At 42.4% G+C, this 21,061-nt stretch overlaps 1 protein-coding gene across 1 annotated transcript; it reads right to left on the bottom strand.

Moving 5' to 3' along the window:
- Window positions 1–6,846: 6,846 nt before the first annotated feature.
- Window positions 6,847–8,747, bottom strand: LOC133916528 (3-ketoacyl-CoA synthase 1-like). The gene has a single exon (XM_062360222.1). It carries the CDS (start codon window positions 8,583–8,585, stop codon window positions 6,981–6,983), a length of 1,605 nt encoding a protein of 534 aa, XP_062216206.1. The 5' UTR covers window positions 8,586–8,747; the 3' UTR covers window positions 6,847–6,980.
- Between the last annotated feature and the right edge of the window lie 12,314 nt (window positions 8,748–21,061).

Here is a 21,061-nt window from a genome sequence, read left to right as displayed (position 1 = left end):
TTTTCCACTACGCCGTTCGACCACATTAAGATTTATATCGGGCTTGGGTTCGCAACCGCCCACCGCTGCTGGGCTGGGCTAAACCCTTTCAGTTTTGTTTCTTTTTTGCGAGGTCCTTTGAGATGAATTTTTTATTTCTATTATTCAATATTTATAAAAATACATACACATAGGTCGATAGCAATGATGTCGCACATCCAACAAATAAAAACTTTTAAAAAATAAAAAACACTGCATTCCATTGCTCTCAAAATTTAAAACATAATCCAACTATTAATGAAAATTTTTGAAAAAATATATGTTATAGATGATACTATGATCTGGCATTTAAAAAACAAGATAAAAATATTATTTATACAATGAGAAAAATGACAAATTACATTGCGCATAGTCTCTCAGATTGTGTACAATGAAATTTGTATTTTTTGTATTTTATTATAAAAATAATTGTTTGAGTTGAATTTTTTTAAAGATAGGTTGCAGCATCCTCTATAACATACTTTTTTTTAGAATTTTTATGACTATTTCATCAGTATTTTGAATTTTAAAAGCAATAAAATGCAATATTTTTATTTTTAAGTTGTTGCCTGTTGGAATAGCAACATCATTATTTTTTTAAAGGTTCGAAATAGACATGTATTTAATATTCAAAAATAAAAATATAAAAAATACCTTTCAGATTACCCAGTCGACAATTACGGCTCTGCCGTGCAACACTTCCAGCATTCCACCATCTTGGAAACTCATGAGCACCACACAAAAAAAGAATAACACGAAAATTCCACTAGTTGCATGTGGCCATATGATCTATTAGAATCGTTTATTTATATTAAAATTTGTATTAATAGGTAGATAAAAAATTAGATTATACTGTAAGAGAATCAACGAATGTATAGGTACATATTAGAATCATTTATTTATATTGAGATTTATACCGATATATAGAGAAAAAATCATTAAGTTATATAAGAAAATTAATATATATGAGTATTAGGTAGCAAAGAAAAGACTTGGCGGTACGTACACAAGCTCATGCCAGATTGCATTTTTCCCGGAAAGAGTGCAGATATTGTGGTGCTCTCTTGGCAGGTGGGGGCCAAGGCCAACGTTGACGCCGGGCAGCCGGCTGCTATCCGTCGCTTTCGCGTCAACCTCTCCATCAGCAAGCAATCAACCGGTCGTCACGAAACTGCACGCCCAATGAATGCCGGCGCCAGATCTCCACGCCACTCGTGCCGCGGCGCGGTCAGGGAATTAATAGCGCGACTCGGATGGACGCCTGGGTCCAACTTGATGGACGAGGGACAAGAGAACTTGGATAGCCCAGAACACGAGAATTTCGTTAGGCCATGCGGACAGGTTTACCAAAACTATTTATTTATATTAAAATTAGTATTGAAAGATTAGATAAAAATTACTACATTCGTTTCGTAATATTTGCCCACGCCTATCATTATGTACAAACTAAAAAATACTAAAATCGAGTGAAAAAATGCATAGAGATAACCATACTACCCCTACTCAATACAAGGTTAAGAGCAAATAACTCACCAACGTTCAAGTAAATACATGCATGCACTCAAGGGTATAGCAGGAAAATAAATCATAAAGTATTCTTGGTTACCGCAATGGACAAACAATTTGAGACAGATAATTCTGAGGTTATGGACAAACATTGCGAAACGGATGGAATATAGAGTATGTATAAAAATTAACTAATAGGAGATAATAGTAATAAACAACTAAAATAGATGTGTATACGCAGGAGCAAGCGGAATTGTATTTCCTGAGATAGCCGGCGCTAACCTCCCCCTCCGATCGAATCTTTGATCCTGTCATGCGTTTTATGGAGCCCAAAAGCAGATGGTTGGGCGTTGAGAGTTGTTTGGCCGCTTCACCTTCTCGATCATATTCATCTCGCTGTTTCTCTCTCTCCCTTCAAATGAACGAGCGGTAAGGGTCCGCTCGGTATTCTGAATATTAGCTAATTTGATCCACACCTTGAAATCGAGCAGTTTTCGAATTTAAATAAAATATTAAAAAATAAAAAATTAAATAATCAAAAAAATCTAAAAGTACTGGAGACAATTTTAAGATCTTTTTTGAATTTTTTCACATAAGTTCTTAGAATTTCATAGAGAGTAAGTTTGAAACAAAAAGAAAAATGTTGAAATGGGTCATGTGAACATGATATTTGACCTATCATGTGAAGGAAAAAAGCTTAACATACAAAAACATTTTTTTCATGTAGCGAGTATCTTAAGAGGATCTTTAAATTATGTTTCACTTCATTTAGAGTTTTATTAATTTCCCTATAATTTTTACAAAGTTCACAAGCATAAAGTGAACATATTAAGAAATAATATTTTAATTAATTTTTTCATATCTACTGTTATTTTTACTATATAAAGAATAGGATAAGTAAATTAATTTTGGAGGTGTGATGGATGAGTAATGGATTAATCTAGTTTGAACACATTACACAATTATGCATGTTACAATAACTATTTCATGAGTTTATGTATTTTCAAAATACATAGGATCATTTAAGAAGACTCAAAAAATTATTTTAATGATTTTTGGATTAGCAAAGAATTAACTATGTATTTAATTAGGTTTAGCAAATACATTTTCTCATAGAAAATATATAACTTTTTTATGAGTATAAATACTTTTATCATGTAGATAATGTTATAAAGAAACCAAAAAAATTTGTTTTACTTATTTGAAGTTCAGATGAATTAGTTATCAATTTTACAAGATTAAGCTTTTTTTTTTGCTTTTCTTGAACTTGAGTGGTTTTTGAAAAACCAAGTGGTTTTCGATCGAATTCGATTGGTTTTTTATGACAACTGAAATGCAAGAAATGTGATCGGTTTTTGGTACAATTCGATCGGTTTTTGTTCAAATTGAGTGATTACCAAATCGTCAGTTCGGTCGGTTTATACCTCTGATTTATAAATTTGATCGAGTGAATTTGAACGAATTTTCACCAAAATTTGAGTGGTTTTCGTGATATTCGTGAATTTCGGAAAATCGCCACCGATTGGTTTCCAAACTTCAAACAATTTTATGAACCCGGTAACTCATCTTGTATGGGGCTGGATAATGTTTCATGGTGGAGATTGGTGGACTTTTGCTGCCAAGGGCATCAGAGGTGTGCGATTAATTTATATGGAAGCAATCAAGCCTCTCTAAGTACTAGCGATTAGTCAAACACAATTTCAATGAACCGACTCAAATTCGAGACGCGACGTATCCTCTTAACACCCCTTGTGCTCATTTTTAATTTACATGGAAGCAGATGCGAGAACTTTCCGAGTCCAAGTGTATTACATAGGCTGTAACATCAAGTCGTCAAGAAACATTGCCAGGATCCATTTCTTTATCCTGACAGGATGCACCGAACCTGTGCGCGCATGTTCAGCATGTGATCAGCTCACGCATGGTGCAGATACAGCAGATCAGATAAACTGTGAAAAACATTACTAACAGTTCAACTATTAAGGGTCAGTAACATCCAGTTCATGGTTCCCCTCGTATACCTGTAAAGTTGTGCAAGGTACAATCATGGAAAATCAATGGTTGATCACCAAAACCTTACTTGATCTTTCTAGATGGAAAGATATTGTGCAAACCAGATGGGATTAGAAGCACTGGTCAAATCGGTACTGCGCTTCTTGATTACAGATACTGTTTCCCGTTCATTTCGAATGTTGTACATTATGATGATCATGCAGAAACTCAGATGAGCGTTGCACGATAGTCGCAATACAGACAGATACCGCAATTAGGCTGAGAAAACGACGCGGAACCACATGGATCTGATAAGTCAAGCCAACACCGAGCTACCATACCTAAGTCCTCACATTAACCAAAGCATGTTTCCAATAGGATATACTGCTATTTCTTTTTTTAAAAAGGATATACTGCTTACTTTACAAGCAGCGCTGGATGAACTTCTGGTGGTAACATGGTGTTGAGAACTTGGAAAAGACTGCACTGAGTTTTCGTCGTAGCCAGTTCTTACTTGCACCAATCATTGGTTAATAATATATACTCTATATTCGAGCCAATAACAGAGCTAAACCTGTGGAACCTCACAAACAGCATGTGATTTAAGACTTCAGAACATACTAGAAAGAGGACGCGTCGATGCCGCGCCACTTATTTGTGCCCGTTGTTACGTGCCGAGTGTGTTGGGCTACATGTATCAATTCAACCCGTGATAGAAATGGGCCAACTGGGATTGTCTGAAGTCGTGACATGGGTGGTTCTGTAGTATTTGCAAACCATATCTTATAATTCATATAATTATCACAAGCTTTCCACTTCTTTTTTTGTGTAGAGTCAAATAACCAATCAATCCTTATAAATAAATGATCAAAGATCGATCTTTATGACCCAGTGCATTCTTCAGGATGCATTCAAGAACTAACACAACCTTTCGATTCAGTGGTGATTAGCAATACTACATATTCCTACATACAAAATTAAATAATCGTCAATTCTTAAATCAGTAGTTACAATATGTGATCCGCCCCCATTGTGTTTTTCTAACAAGTGATCCAACTAGAAGAAGTGTTATATGAAGACTTCAAGGAGCAAAATTTAGTAGCATTGATAACAAATTAATACAAATGTATTTAGAATATACATCCTGAGCACCTCCATTAGCAACAAAGCAAAGAGATCATTTCTCTCAGTCTAGTAGGACATGGATAAGACAAAATGCATGCCTTGTAGATCTAAGCACATGCTACCGATACATCAATCTGGAGCAGAGTTTATATACCTATGAGCAAATTGTATATATCATCTGTCACATCGTAATAGTAAAAGTATATTCTTTAGGAATCTGCATCATCAAGCTCCTTATTTATTATCTGGGGCTACGATTGCACAAGGTAGGAGCTCAATTTCTTAGCCGACAGATCTTTAGCATCAGACTATTAAATTAAGTATACCTTTTATGTATGGAACTCTTAGAATTATCTGAGACAATGGATATGTTTTTGAATCTTACATACTTGAGCAAACGCAGTAGAATTTTTGGGGCAGTGTTGGCAGTCTTCTGCATCATTAACAACAGGTACATCAGAAAAGGAAAGAGGCCATGAATACAAATCCCAGCACCTAGAGTTTGGACTATCATCCATTCATCATTGATATGCATTATCTTGCTGTGGAGGATGAGCATCAATTTCATGCTGCCTGATGTGCTAATTTCCTCTTTGCAGAGTTGGTATAGTCTTGAATGCCTGAATTCTTTTTCCTACAGTCAAGGACTGCTAAATATGACACAAATTGCTTAAGCAAATTGAGCTACGATGTTCAGAAATTTCGAAGGCATGTAGTAGCCACAAAAATAGAGAGTGCAGTTGCTGCCCCAGCATGAAAACATACTGTTCATGGTGTGCAATACGCAACTGCAGCAGCCAAACAACCAGCATCCTCTCACTAACACGTTGCTGCCCCTGAACCCCCTCTTGAGCATTCTGTCGAGCAACTTGCAAGCTGCGGCCATGGTGCATGCACTTGGATCATGAGGAGGAAGTCTACGAATCTTTTGCCGTAATATACACATTATCTTAAACATAGTACAATCAACCTTTTGATTCCTCTAAAGTATGAACATGATAATCTCTTCTATCTATGTACGACCTACCGACAGGAAGATACAATAGGCCATAGATAGAGGGCGATGAACAACACAGCAAAGGTAGCATGTAGGAACTTAGTTTATGTACTATAAACAACCCTGGTGTTATTCTTTCCATTTCCTGGGGGAATAGCCATGGTGTTTTTCGGCAACACTGTAAGATGTAAGAAAGAAGTTATACATATCATGAACAATTCCTTACAGTAAATTTACAACACTGGTGTGGAAGTATGTGTTGGTTACCTTTGTCTAGCATCCATCGGGAGTTCTTACCTTTTAAGTTTTTTTTTAACTCAACCATCGCAATTGATAAACATACTTGAACTCATAACACACTTTTCTTGCACGCAACAGAAAGAACTAGGCTTTGAAACAATTTTCACATAGAAATGCATATATCTCAGTATCAGCTCAGAAATCTTAGGAAAAGAACTAGGCTTTATCTGTTCAACGATTAGTAGAGATGGCTGAAAATCTCAGGAAGCTCCACATCGATTAGCACCCGCTACTCTCCCATATACAAATTTATCGAGAAATAAAACCCGATGAGATGGTTCCTGATCTAGATCGCTCGGGTCAAGAGAACCGGGGAACAGATCAAGACAGAGAGAGTTGTTGATGACGGCACAGCTAGAACTGGGTCACCGGTGCTGCCTTGGACAAGAGGGCAGGGGCTAGTGCTGGGGCTGCGGCGGACATAGAGCAGCTGGTGGCGATGTGGAGGTGAGGGGGCGGCTCTGGTGGAGGTGGAGGGCAGCGGCTTGCACGGGGCAGGGGCGGGGGCGGGCCACGCCTGCGGGGAAGACTTGCGATTTGAGGCTTCGAGAAGGGGCTGGATGCAAACATCGCATGAGGGATATCTGACGGCCAGTTTTATTCCATGGAGTGATCCGATAACTGATGTTTTGCTGGTGACATGGCTCAATAAGGGCGCAATAATCTTACGCGAATTAGGTTACAGAGATATGTACTTGATTTCATTCACACTTGATCTATGATTCTCTAGTTGTGTGGACTGCACACTGATGTCCATTCGTCTTCCACCGCTTCTAGAAGGCCAAGGAAGACAAAGGGACTGAACGACAAAAGCTGAAAAAGAATAGCACTGCTGGCTTTTGGAATTCATTACACCACGTAAATTTCTGAATTCCAAAAACCAGTACTTTGTACGCTATGCAACCTACTTGAAGAAGAAAAAATACACACAAAGAAAATTGACAAAGAAAACAAATATTTTTCCCTCACACACATGGTCTTCCTTCGTCGTGAGGAAAATTGAATCATACAATTGCTGTGTAAAGTCACGTAAAGTGGCCCATCAGACGTACGCCTTGGGAGGGTAGTTGTCGACGTCGTCAACCCAGGGGTTGCAGCTCTGCGCGCCCTTACTGTCCGGCAGCCCCGCGGTGGCGCCGGGCGACAACGCCGGCACGTTGCGGAGCGCGCGCCACACGGCGCTGTTGCACTTGAACCCGGACCCGAACCCGATCTGCCACACGCGGTGGCCGCAGCGCACCCGGCCCTTGGCCTCGGCGTACGCCAGTTCGTACCACAGCGAGCTGCTGCTCGTGTTGCCGAACCGGTGCAGCGAGCACTTGCTCGGCTCCATGTCCCGGTCCTCGAGGCTCAGGCTGCGCTGCACCTCCTCCAGCACCGCGCGGCCGCCGGCGTGAACGCAGAAGTGCTCGAACGCCAGCCGGAAGTCCGGAATGTACGGGCGCACGCCCTTGACGCGGAGCACGCGGCGCATCATCAGGGATTTGAGGAACTTGAGCTGCTCGGTGAGCGGGAGGACCAGGGGACCCAGCGTCGTGATGTTGGTCTTGAGCGCGTCGCCGGCCACCGTCATGAGCTCCCGCGCCAGCGACACGCCGACCTTGCCGACCTCGTCCTCGCGCTGGTACACGCAGTTGAAGCACTCGTCGGTCGCGCCCTTGTGCGTGCGCACCGTGTGGAGCAGCCGGTACTTGGCGCGCCCGGCGTCCGCGCGCTTGTTCGACAGCAGCGCCGCGGCGCCGCCCATGCGGAAGATGCAGTTGGAGAGCAGCATTGAGCGGTCATTGCCGAAGTACCAGTTGAGGGTGATGTTCTCCGTGCTGACGACGACCGCGTACGAGTTGGGATTCGCCTGGAGCATGTCCTTGGCGAGGTCGATGGCGATCAGGCCAGCGCTGCACCCCATGCCGCCGAGGTTGAACGACTTGACGTCCTCCCTCATCTTGTAATGATTAATGATCATGGACGCCAGCGACGGCGTCGGGTTGAAGAGGCTGCAGTTGACAATGAGGATGCGCACGTCTCGGAGCGGGTCGATCCCGGTGGACTTGAACAGCGCGTCCAGGCACCCGAACATGACCGCCTCGGCCTCCATCCGCGCCTCGGCCATGTTCAGTCTCGGTGGCCGCGCCTGGATGCCGGGGGGCAGGTAAGTCTCGTCGCCGAGCGCGGAGCGGTTGGTGATCTTGGTCTGGAAGTCCAGGGCCGCCTCGTTGAAGGACCCGGTGCTCTCGGTCATCTCGAGGAAGCCCGCCTTGGAGATCTTGTGCTCGTCCTCCGGCTTGTAGCACGCGAACTCGACGAGGTACACCGGGCGGGGCCTCTTGAAGTAGTACACGGTGAGTAGCAGCAGGGCCGTGCCGAGCCAGGCGACGCAGGTGAGCAGATCGATGGAGTAGTAGATGACGTCGATGCGGACGAACGAGTAGGCGGCGGCGGCAAGCGCCGGCACGCATAGCATCGGCAGGAGCGACGTGGGGCTGCCGCCGTGGCGGATCCCCAGCTTGACGTACTTGAGCTTGATGTTGCGCGCGAAGTCCGGGAGGCGGCGGCGGATCTTGATGACGATGCTGGGCGCCGGGTCACCCCCGTCCTGCTGGGCGTCGCCGCGGAAGGCCATCTCGGCCGTGAGGCGCTCCCGCTCCATCGAGATCGGAGAGCTTTACTCGAAGCGTGTCAAGCGGAACGCGACGTCGCCTTTGGTGTGAAGTTGGAAGCGAACACCGGAACCGGATACGTGGATTGGGCACACGGGCAACTAAATATATAGGGCGCGCACATGACAGGAGAACAATCAACTCACCTGCCGCGAAAGCGGTGGCGTATCAGCAGCTGCCGGAGCAGTCAAATTTATAGGCGGCTCCTCCCCGACCCGTATGCCATATACGATTATGAATACGAGTGGAAAGCCGGTACACTCCTGCACCAAAACATTAGCGTAATCTGACACCGTAACTACTCTTACTAATTACACACAATAGCATTGTCACCTCCTAATCTGGTATAGTCCCATTCCTATCCAACGGTGTTACCATTGCTACTCATGATTGACTCGGAACTTGGAAGAGAAGAGAGAGGTGTTTAGTTCAAAAAGAGAGATAACATAGAGGTGTCAGCTGGTTACAGCCCTCACGGGGTAGAATTAGGGCATGTATGTTTTATTTTTAGATTGTGAGAATTTAATCTAATTTGTAGAATTTGTATTCCCATCAAATCATTGATTGTAGAATTTTATAGTACAAATTAACTAGTAAAATGTGATAATAAACTTTTATATTATCCGTTTGTTTTATCTTTATTTTTGAGACTAAAATTTATAATTAGAATAAAAAATAAATACTCGGAACTTGGAAGAGAAGAGAGAGGAGTATTTGTTTTTTAAGCAACCGGGAGGGGAGAGAGATAGGTATGGAGCGTGGCCTATTAATGATGGTTGTTACCGGGCAACGGTCAACCACTTGGAATTAAGGAGGCACAGGTGGTCAGGTGGACGCGTACAGGATCCGCCTGGCGCTGCCGCTGGCGCCACGAGTCGGGCGAGCCAACGGCGCGCTGGTCAGGTCTGCCCCTGCTGCCGCCGCCGGTGGTCGGGTGGTGCGGCCGGGAAGCAAGCAAGACAGGCAGGCAGGCAGGCAACGGACTCGCGCCCAGCGTGCTGCGATTTTGCTTGTCCTGTTGTTTAATCATCAATTGATTGACCAGCCTCTCTCGTTGGTTGGGGAGGCGCTGATAGGTCTCTTTCCGCGCTTCTCATGGCCCTTTGCGCCACATATACTCGTTCATCTTTCAAAAAAATCTTTTTTTGTGCGTCAATTTCTGATTAATTGCAGCATTTGCAACGGTCTATTGATTTAGTTGGATCAGGTGGACAGGGACTAAAAAGAAAATGAACCAGCTGACCAAAGGTCTGAATTCTCTCCCCCATCTCTTTCTTTTTTTCTCATTGACTCTCTCTCTCTCTCTCTCTCTCTCTCTCTCTCTCTCTCTCTCTCTCTCTCTCTCTCTCTCTCTCTCTTCTAAAAAAAGACCACAAGGGGGATGCATTTTTATTCGGTAGCAATTATTTTTCATACTATTTACACATCGCTTCGTCGTGTTGTAAGGCCTTTCCATATGTTGGGAGGTGTGACAGGTTCCTTCCCGCTCTTGCATGCCACATGAATGCGTTCTAACTGAAGGGCATATTCTGAAACTGGTATACGTATGGAAACAACTTTTCTCGAAATTAATAAATATTAAAATTTGTTCAATAATTCAGTTTCGATTGCTTAGAAGGGTCTTTTAGTTGTTCGGTAACTGGATCACCCACACAGGGAGAGGGGAGCAAATGAAACGAGCTACTTGTGCTCAAAAGAATGTGGCACACCGATCACGTGACAACGGCCAACCGGCTACCGGTATGAGCTAGTGGATACACGAAGCTGGCACAAACTGGTATAAGAGTTCTATCAATTTGGCAAAAGAATCTATATATCAGCGAACCAGATACTAATACCCGAAACGACGAAGCACGTCCCTCGAGTCCAGAATTCCGGTATGAGCCCAATACGAGTAGTACAGTAGCTTGCAGCTAGAAATCTTGCTCTGTTTTGTGCGGCTCTTACACTTCCAAAAGCAGCTTTGCGTTAAGAAAAACATATCGAGTTCTTCCATCCATATCGCCTCAATGATAGGCAGAAACAAGGGTCAGGCAGGCCTGTTTGGATTGAGACTTGGCCAGAGCTGCCTGGTCAGCAACGCCCTCAGTCGTTCGATTTCGATCGTCTAGGGTTGGGATCACTGCTGGCGGACGAGCTACCTATCAGGATCTGAACTAAACACGCGCACCAGCGAGGCAGCGATCAGCTGATCCTTACACTGTGGGAACTTGACTAGTTCAAATAATGCCGGATTACTGTGGCGCGGCAATAATGCTTGCTCGTTGTCAGATTTGCTGCCCCACTACGATGCCCTCCGCCCTGCACGAAGCCCCTGCGTTACATGCTTCCATGGCGTAGCGAGGGACCTAGTAAAGTCAGAGGCGCATTTTTTTGTGAGGAGTTGCTACAGTGACTTACAAAGAACACGGAAGTAATGCCGCTGGCCATGTTAACACTATAGCAATGGTACTGTTCACGTTACCACTATAGCAATGGCTGCTCTCAATCCGCGCGCGGGCTTAGCTACGTAGCCATGGGCAACTTATCGGCGCCCTGCGCGCGACACCGCGGGATGCATGCCGTGCTGGCTGGCTGTCAAAACGGGACCGTCCTACCACCACCGCGCTGGCAGTGAGGCGCTGCCAAGCGCGAGCCCGACGAAGCGTGCACGACCACGAGGCGGCTGCCGGGATGCCGAATATTTTGGCTGGTAAGGTGAGGTGAGGTCTGGTGAGGAACGTGGTTAATGGCTTCTTGCCGAATTAAAAGGGGTACAGCTACCGCCTACCGGCACCCCCTGCTCCACAGTCATTTCCTGTGCTGCAGCTGCAGGGACGCGGTCAGCTAACCGTAGCCTCAGCCTGTAGTCAGTAGTGATGGCCACTGTGCTTCAGCTGCACTTCCAGGTCTTGCCGGCAACTTGATGCAATGTAATGCGCTGCAGGTACGGTCCATATGGATGCCAACGGTAACCCGTTCGGCGATTCGTTCTTACGACGACATGCAGTGCCCGACATGGCAAAGTCGTGGTCTCACCGAGAAGGGCTGATCTTCTTCGGTCCTATCTCCCTGTTCTTCTTCTTCTCATACAAATAATAGAGGGGCTATAGAAAAATGGCAGCCAGTAGAGGGGGCTCCGCCCTCCCATAAAGATCCGCTGCGGATGATATGACATAGTAGCATTATTCACAGTGGAGCACAGTTAATTGTACATCTTGGACATGTACAATGCTCTGTTTACAAAAGAGTGAATTGATTCTCCGAGCTAAAGAAATTCCCAATGCCGGAGGCGACATCACAGCTGACGTAGTGTTGCAAACTTGCAATCTGACGAAAGCTTCAGCATTGAATAGTACCACAGCGACATCAGAAGAACAGGGTTTGAGCCTAGCGAATTCAGCCGCTGGTCATCAACTAACAGCGTGCTGGTAGTGAATTTTTTAACTTTTTAAATTAATACTTTAATAATATCTCATGAGACTCTTAATTTTTAAAAACTAGTCTCTATGCCAAAATAAATAACACGATTCACTAACTTAGTCACGTCAATTATATTGATGTGATCAAGGTGTTCACACTGATATCCGTCCCTGGCTTTTACATGTGAGGCTGGCATGACATCCTTAAGTTATGACAACCGCCTATCACGCTAACATCTTTAGCGTGACTCAGGGACATACAAAGCACCGTGTCAACGGTCCTCCTCTCCTTCTCCCTTTCTTTTTCCTCGAGCCCGAGCCACACCCCACCGTTTCCTCTCTCTCCCCTACCTCATTTCGCCACCAAATCCGTCATTTTTGGGCTCAAATCGAAGAGGATTTCGTGGGGAACTGCCATAGGAAGGTAACTCCTCCATTCCCTCCAATTTGCTTCATTTATTTTGGCTTACATTTGTAGTTGAATGATGGTTAGGGTTTAGAAATTTGGAGTTAATGATCTATGAAGTTAGTACGTTTCAGGATAGATCAAATGTATTATTACGCATATGTAATGTGTAGATTTTGTTTCATGCAATATATTTGAAGTACGAAATGTGTAGGATTGAAGTATGTTGTTGTATAACGCTACGTTTTGATAGGGCACATGAATCGTTGTGATGAAATGGATAGGTGCAGGGATTGAAATGTTATATGTTTATGGCTATATGAGCTATTTTTTTATTTGTATATATGAATATTTTGGAAGGCATATATGAAATATTTGGATAGTTTGTGTAGATGGACTAGATTGTTCGTGTGTGTTGTGGTGGCGCAGTTAATGCAAATGGGGAGTTTAATAAGATGAGGGAGCAAGTGTTAAAATTTGGAAACCCGTCTTGCTTCGATGAAATTATTGTTCGGGTTAGGTCAATTATAAATGTTGATATGGATGCATGTGATGTTACCATATGCAGAAGGTTTGATGCCGGCCGGGGTGGAGGACTCACTATGTTGTCATGGAGTTAGCGTCGGAGAATGATTAGAAGTTGTACAAGGATTATGTGAATTGTTCTCAAGCTTGTTGTGCGGAGGTTGTAGTTGATGTGGCTATGGGGAGAAGCTTGATGCCATCGGTTCAAGATGTGTTGGGTTGTATTATCCAGGAAGTAGAGTCTATTGAGCATTTAACTCAGGAAGTTACCACTATTGTCCTAGAGGTGGCTGGTGTTTCTGAACTCACCGATGTGTGTTTAACACTTCAGTTTGTTGTGTATTTATTTAAAGTTTGGACTCAGTGATAGTTTTCAGTTTAGCAAAATCTTTTTCTTCTTCACCGGATGGTCCGGTGCTCTCTTTTTCCTCCTCAGAAGATCATCCAGCGTTCAGATCTATGTCAGCTCTCTCTTATCTTTGAAAACCATCTAATGAGTTTAATTTTATCAAAATTAGATTATTCAGCGTTCAGAACTTCGTGGTTTGCTCAAATTGATCCGGTGTGTTTGTCAGCTTGTCACCGGACCTTCAGGCGATCTCTTCTGAAAATCGGCAAATTTCCTATCCTCCTGGACTTCTGTCCAATGTGATCTTCGGTGCTCAGTTATATTTACACCGGATTATCTGGCGTTTAGATCTCTGTCAGCTCTCCTGATCTCTTGAAAATCATCCGACGAGTTCAATTTTATTATCATCGGTTTATCTGACATTTAGAACTTTGTGGTCTACTCAAATTGGCCTGGCGTGTTTGTCAGCTTGTCACCGGACCTACCGGTGATCTCTTCTAAAAATCGGCAAATTTCCCACCCTCTTGGACTTTTGATCTCTGACTCTCAGTTGTGTTTGCACCAGATCATCCGGCGTAACAAGTCTGTCATCGATTCATCGTGCTAAGACCCTTGGCATGACCTAACATGTCGTCATGCTGGCCATTCCCTCTATCCCTAGCTCTCAGTGACTTGCAAATGGGTAGGGGTTAGCGTGGATGCGATGTTGCTCACATGACCCAACATGGTGTCACGCCAGCCCTTCCCTCACTCCCTCGCTCCAATGAGCCCCTGCAAATAAGGTCCCTCTGGCGTGGCAGCACAAAGTGTAACGCCAATTCCCTTGGCGTGACACAATATTCACTATTTTCTTGAATTATTTGTTGTATTTCTTGTGAATTTGTTAAATAATATTTGGAATTGTTTCTAACCAATATATAATTTAAATTGGTTCAATCGTATTGGCTCACAAGATGTTTTATTTTCAGAGTACTTTGTTTATAATCCCACCAAAGGTGTTACACATATTTACCATAGCAGTGCACGAGGTTCGCTATCATAATGTATTGTAATAATTTTTTAATGAATTGTTCTCGGCATCCATCTATTATGCTACATTCACATTGTTCATATGGTTCACACAAATAAACATACCAAAACACAAATAAAACAATTCTAGTGTTTCACATAGTACAATCGACTATAATTACATATGAAGTTCATAAATAGTTCATAACATAGTACGTGAATATAGGACACTAACCATATACCCATTGAACTAACCTTTAATGCTAATCGTCTAACCTATCATAGAGCAACACGTCATCATCATCATAATCGCCTGGGACAAGCATTGGCAAATTAGCAACAAGAGTCTTTATTGTCTCAATTTGCACCGTCTTAGCCGCTGCCTCTTGACCATCCATGACTCTTCTCTTGCACGGGGGATACATAATTCTGTAAAAATCACGAGTTGCCTTCTTACAGTGCTCTAGATAGCTTGACATCACCATCGGATGACACTTACTCCGCCATGCAATCTCATGATCCACCTCATCTTTATCAAGGTACTCCTCCTATGAACATCTCCGCTTACTCTACTCAAAAAAAAATTCATATGAACACCCATTAACAAAGTACATTCAACATAGGATATCAAAACAGAAAATATAGATAATATGCATAAAACAAATCATATCTTTACCAACCACATGCCCGCAGTAGTACACCACACCAAGTTCGGAGGGCACTATCCTGTTGAGAAACCAAGTTAAAATATGTCTCGGTTCATATGTGAAGAGTAATTGACAATGATGTTGATTTGGTTTGATAATTTTGAGATTGTATGGGCATGATTATTTATTGCAATTGTGATCATAACTAACTAACATTGCAGACAAAATGGAATTTACGTGATTGTGAGTGAGTCTAGGAAAATTGTATATGCTGGATGATCTAGAACTGAAGAAAATGAACTCACTGGATGATCTGGTGTTCACATGCAGTACACGCCAGAGCATTTCAACGAACAAGCAAATATTGAAGTACACATTGGATAGTCTGGTGTTGGACATTAGTGAACGCCAATATTTTTCTTGCAGAGAGGTTGCAAACTAGCTCTGGCGGACTTGAATACACCGGATGGTCTGGCGATGAGCATGAATGCACGCTGGACTATTTCTTGTAGAGAGAATTCCAGACAGCTGATCTGGCAAGTTGAACACACCGGATGGTCTGGTGCTCAAGTTCATGATTTTTCTGAGAGGTGCATTGACTGATGATTTTAATTATGCACTAATCTATAATGGGTTTGAAGATATGTGTTTGTTTGTCTTATGCTGTGTAGGTGATGGATGCAATTTGGTGACCGACGGTGGAGAGATCAGTGCTAATTGGGAAGCTTAGTGCCGGACGATCGAGGGAGCCGGCAGAGTTAAGGGTGATCCTAGTTGTACACGTGGAGGTCAAGCAAAACGTGAGATGGAGGATGAAGACAGAGTGTCGACAAAGTCAAGCAAAAAAGGATACCAGTGCAAGTGACAAGATGTCCTGAGGGATTGGGAAAGGAAGAGACTTACCGGCGGTCAAGATCATAAGATAGATTTCACGTCGACATAGGAAGACTTGCTTAAGGTGTAAGCAAGTGGCTGTGAGTCACACTTTGAGAAGCATGCAAGGTGATTTTCATGTTTGGCCGTAAAAATCGTGAGAGGATGGAGTGCATGTGGCATCATCGAAAAGCTTGCATCGAGACAAGGCTTAGTCATGAAGGTGACATGACCATCCGATGAATGAAGAAAATTCAGATGAAACTATCCCCGATGGTAGGTGGAAGTTCATTGTAAGTGGAGCAGTTTAGGCATAGGATTGCTTAAGCATTAAACTACCTCACTAGGACTATAAATAGACGAGTGTGGCTGGTGGAATGGGTAGAGCCTTTGAGAGTTTTTAGAGAGTTTTGAGAGTCTTTCACTTGTATTGTGTGGATAGAGAGGGAGAGGGGTGCTTAGTCTATGTTTAAGTGAGAGTTTTTGTGAGAAAAATACTTTGTAATCTGTTAAAAGAGGGCGTTCCTCTGAGCTTAATGAAGAAAGTATTTTGCAGATGCTTGAGTTCATCTCCTTCCAGTCTCCTGCTTTTAGTTCCTATATTTTCGTGCATGTTTTTGGTGTTACCTTATTGATTTTCATTTTTCTTGAGAGCTGCTTATTTTTAGAAGTGTAAGAGGTGTTCTTCTTGTTGCTAGAGGATAATCATCTCATATGAGTTGGTCTTGAACCATCTCAACCCGTTAGATCAACACCTAGTTCTCTTGTGTTTATGAGTTTTTTCGTCAAGTTGTTTGATTCTTTTTACTATGACTCTTAATATTGGCTTAACCGGAACCTAGTGTTCATATCCATCTAAGAGGAGCGTTGGTTTTTGGAATTCTTACAATTTGTTCTTGTCTATCTTGCTTCCGCATGTGGTTTTGAGGTGCATTGGATTCAAGAATAGGAGAAGTCCATCAATTTTGAAAGAAATTTGTTAAGGCGCCTATTCAACCCCTCTTCTAGTCGTCTATCTCGGTCCTACACCTATATCGAGCATTCACACCACAAGTGCACTTCCTTGGATGTGATGGTTCTATCACCCTATTCGTGTTCACTTGATCCTCTTTCTCCTCTATCCATTCATCATTGGGTCCATACAATAAATCCTGAAAGTTACAAGTAGCACTATGGTGTTGCATTTAAATTCATGATACAAGTTACATGACATCTAATTCTACCTCATTCGAATTATAAACAAGCAACCATGCTTAGTTTTTATCTTTGTCATCCCTTCACAACAGAAGTAAGAAGATCTCCCAAAAGGTTCACAAAGCACGTTTTGCTTTCCACAGCTGCACAATAGAGGATCCTCTGTACGTCTTCTACTCACTTTCCGCTTTTCTTTATTCGATAGTTTTGGTGAATTTAGTGGAGAAGAAACCCAACGAACAAATTTGTCATATGGCTTCGGATACTGACTAAATCGCTTCACCTTCATAACCCTAGGGTCACACATCCTATGCTCATCAATTCATTGAAAAAAGTAGCACATCTCTCACTCATGTAAATTATTAAAATATTATGTCAGCAAAAGTAATGTCATATCTTCTATCCTAACCTATAACAAATACGCACTCACATGATAATCCTTGCACAGGTAGTAAGTGCAGCTAGCATTATCTTCATGTAGTGACTGAAGGACCACGATGGGCTTACCATAGTCACAAGTCAGGACAGGGAGAGTGGGAGGAATGGGGGCATCATTGCAATTAACATCGAGATACTTCTGGGTGAAGTGTACCCACTTTTGATTACACTACAAATTGGAAGTCATACTATAGTGCTGCACGAATATTAATCCATTACGAATTTTACGTGCACCAAATACTTTTACATTCAACACTACGAATACCCCATTTTCATTAACCATACCACCACAAAACACACGAACAATCTAATCTATCTACACAAACTATCCAAACATTTCACATATACAAAATTATCCATCTTTATAACACATGCAAAACCTACACATAATCCATTTCAATTCCTACGCCTCATCATTTCATCACAATAATTCAAAACTACTTATATATAGAAATCATGAATTTCTCATATACATTAATCCTATACTCAGATAATTACATACAACAAATTCTACACGTTAGACATACGTAACTATACTCCTATAGCACGATATTTGACCTCCAATCTAATCCGAAATGTACAAATTTCATAAATCATCATCAACAAAATCCTAAACTCTAACTACCCTTGAACTAAGAATGCAAGTCAAAAACAACGAAAAAAAACTTACAGGAAATAGAGGAGCTACCTTCCTAGGACACGTCCCCGTGAAATTCCCATCGAATCGTGCTCGATTGGTGGAGAAATGGGGGATTCGTTGGCGTCGCCACAGATCATCGCCTCAGCTTACGCACGGCTGGAGGAGGAGGAAGAGATGCGATAAAGAAAAGCCAGCGCGGCCCTCTGTGTACACCTAAATCACGCTAAAGGAGTTGATGTGATAGGCGGTCGCGCCGACCCCTATGACGTGACTCAAGATTGTCACGTCGATCCCATATGTAAATGCACTAGAACAATCGTCAGCGTGTTCAAGTGGTCACGCCAATAAATTTAACGTGAGTAAATTAAGTAGTCACATCATTTATTTTAGTGTAACTAAAGAGTACTGTTTTTAAAATATTAATTAAAAAAACACTAAAACCGCTAGTAGTGGTGGGCAGTTTCCAGCTTTTACACATTTATCAGACTTAATGTGTGTGATAGTTGCATGCGCCAGGAAACGTCAAATCTATTGACCTTGCAGTGGAACCTGCCTTGTCGTTTAGATTCATGGATTTTTAGGCTAACTCCAGCAGTGATTTTAAATTGCAGCGTACTGTAGCACTGGAAATTATCTCAGACTAGTGCTAGCAGTACTGTAGATAGAAGGTGACAGTGGGTCTGGAGGGAGTAAAAGAGAGGTAGAAGGTAAGAAATAGGATAGCTGTTGGAGATAAAAAAATAAGGAATACTGTAATAGTGATAGGGAATATTGTAATAATATTTTTAAGATAAAAATTTAAGATACTGCTAGAGATGATCTTACTTTTTGAAATAGGTTGACCTAGTGATATAGAGTACGAAACGGGTACTGCTCTTATGGTTTGAGCACTCTGTTTCTCCCGTCTCAGATGATTAGTAGCTCAAACAGTACATGCTGCTAGTTATTAGCAAACAAAAAGAAGTTACTCTGGCAGATGAACGTCCACATGCCAGTTTTCAGTATAGGACGACTGATGACGTTTCACGTTTTGACTTCAGAGATTGACCAAGACTGGATGACGTTTCATATTACCATTCCACTTGGGTCACCCACAGAGGCACTCCAACCAATTATTAATCAAATTTGATTTACTACTGATCAATTAATGCCCACCGATAGCCGCACTCCAATTAAGACTGATGCACCACCACAGCTCCACTCCAATCGGACTCAAGTACTCGGCTTCGCGCATCGAGGATTTGAGGCGCTATGGCGATGCCAAGGGACGCTTGCGCACGTAGGCGTCCCCGGCGAGGCCAAGCTTGAGCGTCATCCCGTGACTTAAGCGTCGCGCCGTCGCTAACACGTCCCAGAGAACATCGACGGGAACGTGCGCCGCTCGGAGGCTCAGGAGTGCAGGATCCAGCAGGGAGGAACGCCAAACGCTTTGATGAGTTTCAAGATTAGTTCAGTTGTTTGTTAATCAATGAACAAATAGAATAGATTAGTTAGCGCTTTTGATTATGGTCATGTGATTTGGTACTTTCAAGATTAGTTCATTTGTTTGTTAATTAACTAATCAAAAAATAAATAGAACAGATTAGTTTCAAGAAGGCTTCTCACTGTCATAAATCAATACTTAATGATTATCTGGTTATATTTCTTGAATGTGATTTTTTTTTAAACAAGTGAAGGCTGGTACTATCATAACTCGTTTCCAGACGGGGATAGTAGAGTTATATTATAAATTTATTATAATTTTATAATCTTTCTAAATTATTTAGGATATCATCACTATGTCAAGCATTTTATATTTGGACTATTGTTGTTATGATTCTTCGTATTTGACGTTGCTATTGAATAATTTTATTCTTTTAGAAACTTCGAATACGCATCCTTATAATCCTGCTCCGCCATTGAGAATAGGAGATAGCACCAAATTATGATTGCAAATGATACACGGTCGATGGGTCACCGTATCAAATATTTTATTATCTTGTTGTTACCGAGCACTTTTTGTGTATATTGTTCTACCTTATATTTCTCTAGGTTACCGAGCACATTTTATACATATTGTTCTACCTTGTCTTTCTCTAGCTCATCCACGATTATGTCAAATTCCCAATGCCTTTTCTTTTAAGCTAGGCACAACATGTCACATGTGCTTTTAGAAATTCTAACTTTAGCTTGAAAAATATTATGAGACAACTAGATTCTGAGAGAATCGAGGTAGAGCTAATTAGCGTCGTCGAGACATTTTGGCTGGTGCCAAGATTGATCGAGTCCGTTCGAAAAAAAAAAAGTTTGATCGAGGCGGCCGGCCGGCCGACAGGTATAACTAATCAGTCCATCACTTATACGTGATATTGTAGAGTCTTTGCATGCACGGGACTCCCTTTTTTTCCAAAGTGACACGAACATGAGAGCTCAATTAAGAGCAACACAAACACTTACATATTCAAGAGTTCGGTACCTGTTCCGTAGTACAATTGGACTCCGACCGTGCGTTAAGTAATCGTAGGCTGCCGAGATCGGATGGTCGTGAACTCGTGATATTTTCTCGATCAGATGCTTTGCTTATTTTATGAGATTTTCTTTTATTTCTCCATTTTCTTAGCATGTTTCATCTTGGATCACCGCGTAGTTCGTGGAACTACATACTCTAACTAGTAAATATATGACACGACAGGACCATTAGTTTCTGCAAACGTGGAATCCATTGCATCGCAAGCTAGCGTATTAATCACCTGAAATCGCCTGCTTGTTCAGTGATCCTTTTAAACCCTTTTGCTGGGGGCAAGGTGGTCTCAGTTTATCATACTTAATCCACAACCTAATACAGGGTTAGGGTGCGTCCACTTAATCCTAGCTAGTCATGAAAAAAGGGTTTCCTCGGTGATGCGATCAATGATTGACGAGTCTATCACCATCAAGCAAGGATGCACAAAGCCGCATACCTTCCTGTGTTGCAAGTTTGCTGATATAGGTAACGAACTAACGATT

This window comes from Phragmites australis, chromosome 4 (genome assembly GCF_958298935.1).
Source record: "Phragmites australis chromosome 4, lpPhrAust1.1, whole genome shotgun sequence".
Taxonomy (NCBI): Eukaryota; Viridiplantae; Streptophyta; class Magnoliopsida; order Poales; family Poaceae; genus Phragmites; species Phragmites australis.
Note: the sequence above shows the minus strand (reverse complement) of the source record. Positions and strands in the feature narration are given on the sequence as shown.

Coding starts and splice junctions, on each gene's coding strand:
- LOC133916528 (XM_062360222.1), bottom strand. CDS start 8,585: ATGGAGCGGGAGCGCCTCACGGCCGAGATGGCCTTCCGCGGCGACGCC.